This window comes from Photinus pyralis, unplaced genomic scaffold (assembly GCF_008802855.1).
Source record: "Photinus pyralis isolate 1611_PpyrPB1 unplaced genomic scaffold, Ppyr1.3 Ppyr1.4_unclustered_Scaffold2741, whole genome shotgun sequence".
NCBI lineage: Eukaryota > Metazoa > Arthropoda > Insecta > Coleoptera > Lampyridae > Photinus > Photinus pyralis.
Window position 1 is genome coordinate 1 of NW_022171257.1, and position 3,159 is coordinate 3,159.

General features: G+C 35.4%; 1 protein-coding gene across 1 annotated transcript; it reads right to left on the reverse strand.

Moving 5' to 3' along the window:
* Position 1: 1 nt before the first annotated feature.
* On the reverse strand, positions 2-2,808 carry LOC116181900 (the record flags this gene model as incomplete). Its single annotated transcript, XM_031502353.1, is given in 3 exon segments — positions 2-1,975; positions 2,110-2,304; positions 2,459-2,808. Coding segments are annotated over 3 exon segments (2,103 nt in total). The 5' UTR covers positions 2,672-2,808.
* Between the last annotated feature and the right edge of the window lie 351 nt (positions 2,809-3,159).

A 3,159-nucleotide genomic window follows, 5' to 3' on the forward strand; every position in this document is an offset into this window, starting at 1 on the left:
GCAGTGTTGTAATAGGTACTTTTATTTCAGTATCTAGGTACAGTTACAGGTACTTGAACAAATAAATACTTAGGTACAGGTATAGGTACATATTTGTCACAGTACCTAGGTACAGGTACAGTTACAGTGTAAAAGTACCTAAAAACTGTAAGTAGGTACTTTAAAAAGTACATTGAAAAAATGAACGCTGTTAAAGAAGTTTAATGTCTATTCTAATTTCACAAAAAAGTAATACATACAAATGTACTCATACCTTACAGATTAATTGTGATTTGTGATATTACTGCAATAGGTCTGTTTGGTGACGTAAGAGAAGAAGAATTTCAAACATTTCATCGGAAAGACGGTTTCTTTTAGGAGTCAGAATTTGTCCTGCCGTACTAAATAGCCTTTCAACTGGTGCAGATGAAGGCAAAATAGTATTATAAATTTTGTATACTTTCATAACGAGGGGATAATTCAATAAAGATAGCTTATCCTTTGATTTGTCTTGAAAATACCTTAGGCATTCCATCTCAACGATACTTTTAAAAGCTGCGGATTCCACATATTCTTTCTCTGACAAATGCAAGCTTGACGTTGGACTAAGAGGACTTTTAAGAATATCGAAGAAATCATCATCTTCGCTGCCAGCAGAAGCAGCGCCACTTTCCTCTTCATAGGCTTTAGCAGTATCTCTTTTAGAGGCTTTTTCACATTCAGTAATGAACAAGGATTTGATAAGCTTAGTTGTGCTCTCAATAAGGTTCACATCTGATGTTGTTGAGGTTATCCACTTTAACTTAAATTTTGGTATCGAAACAGTGGCCAAAATATAGGGTTTTGAGGTACTGCTATTTAAATTCAAAATATCCTTATATCTCTTATTAACGCCATCCAATATTGCGTCTTTTAATGCTGTGCAAAATACCAAATGCGAAAGAGAATTTAACGTTTTTTTAATTTGAAATAATGTAGGAAGTAAATACCCTAAACAGCAACTCTCTTCGCCTTGCAAAATATCAATAGATTTAGCAAGCACTTCCATAACTAAAGCGTACTCTGACAAAAATTCCAACTCAATATTTTTTAATTTTGGTTTTTTTAATTTTTCACATATTGTTTCTAGATGCTCTCGTAATTGCAGGATTCTTTGTACACTATCGAATAAAGAGTTCCATCTGGTGGGACATGGCACTAATAATTTGAGTTTGCAAATGTTCTCAATTTCATCCGCAGCTGCAGTTGACCTGTGCGATATGTTCCATATGGCTGTCAATTTTGCAAATGTGGAATTATATATTTTTTTATAACCACTATCCAGCAATGCAGTTTCAGCATCCTTTGTTGCAATTAAATTTAAGGTGTGGGAAGCACATCTGAAGTGCCGAGGCAACGTTATGTCAGAATCCTCTAAATCAAGATTATTTTGAAAATCTTGCTCAATTTCGATAAAGTCCGGTATAGTATTAATATCAATATCAAGATTTTCAGCTATTAAAAAGTCTAGGTCACCAATATTTAACAAATTATCTGGCGCAGAAAATATTTTAAAGGCTTTGCCAAAGTTAGCAGCATTGTCAGTCACAGTACCGACAATTTGCGAGTCTTTAAGGTTGTATTCTTTATGAATGTCTGAAACTGCCCTCCCTATTTCTAAATGTGTGTGGGAATAACGCATGCGTCTACAGGCTAACACTGAAGAACATCTGATTAAATTAGCATCAAAATAATGGCATGTCATGCCCAAATAACTACGGTTATTACTACTCCATATATCTGTTGTGGTACACACATATTGCACAGAATCTAATTTCGTCTTTAACGTTGTCACATATTTATCCTTCTTCTTCACAATTAGATTTGTTAAGGTTCTTCTGCATGGTGGTTTTATACCTCCGCTGAGACCGGATACCAGTCTTCTGAATGATTCCTTTTCTACTTTATAAATCGGTAGCATTTCGTCAATGATATAGCTACATATTAGTTCTTGAGCCTAAAACAAAGGTGTTGAAACCTCCATAATAATGACACATGCGGAGAAGTTAGTAATAAATCTAAAGCAAGCTTTGTAGTTAGTCGAGAAAATAACAACAAAGCTTGCTTTAGAATAGTAAATGTAAGAATTACTTTATTTTCAGAAAGCTTCGTATTTTTACACCTATCAAAAGGCGTTGCAAAACTGGTACTAACGAGCCTGTCTTCACCTTCATTGCCCCTGATTCTCTTAGTGGACCCATCTGTGACTACAGTATTGCTTCTTTTTAACTTTACAGAATGCTCCTTTAAGGAATCAAACTTTTTTACTGCACGGGGATGTTTTCTCTGCAACAACACAAATTTAAACAATAATAATTTAATTACAAAAGCAAATTCATGAAAATCATTGCTGTTGCCAGAAGTAGTCTTAAAAAACATGAAACCCAGGGTTATCACAGCTGGGTTTTAAGGTGTTTTAAGATTTTGCTGGACCAGTTACCCGTAAATGCTTATGAAAATTCCCCGTTGAATTTTTCGTGCTGCTTATCACTGTATGTTTTGCACACAACATGCATTTTGCTGTTATCTGAACCACTGCACAGGGTTCTAAAGGATCAGCTTCTTCCTCCATCAATATTTTAAAAAACTCTCCATTTAAAATCAAAGGCAGATTGTTCTCTTTTGACGCAATCAGAGGATCAGCCATCGCCATGTCTATCACTGATTATCAGTCGTGTATCACTCACTTATCACTCACTCAGTAGACACAGTAGCTGTGTCAGCACTTCAGTTAAAACAAACTCCAAACAGAACTTCTCGCAAGCCGCAAAGCGAAGAACAAGAAGCCATTTTGAAATCTTATTGATATGATATCCACATGTACATTAGCGAAGTAATAAATTGCCGTATGTAAACACGTCTTTTGAGCAGCGGCGTACCAACAGGGGTTTTTAGCGGTTGGTCTTCCCTTGCTTCTGACTCTGACAAAACCATTTATCTTTGAGATTTTGATTTTGTTAAATGTTAATGTACCTAAGGCTTGTAGGTATTTAGGTACCGTCAAAAATGTATCTAGGTACAGGTATAGGTACACTTTTTTTTTTGTACCTTTGCAGGTACTTAGGTACTAAATTAGTACCTTAGGTACAGTACCTAGGTACTTGTACCTAGGTAAGTTACAACACTGGCTAAATGGTTAAG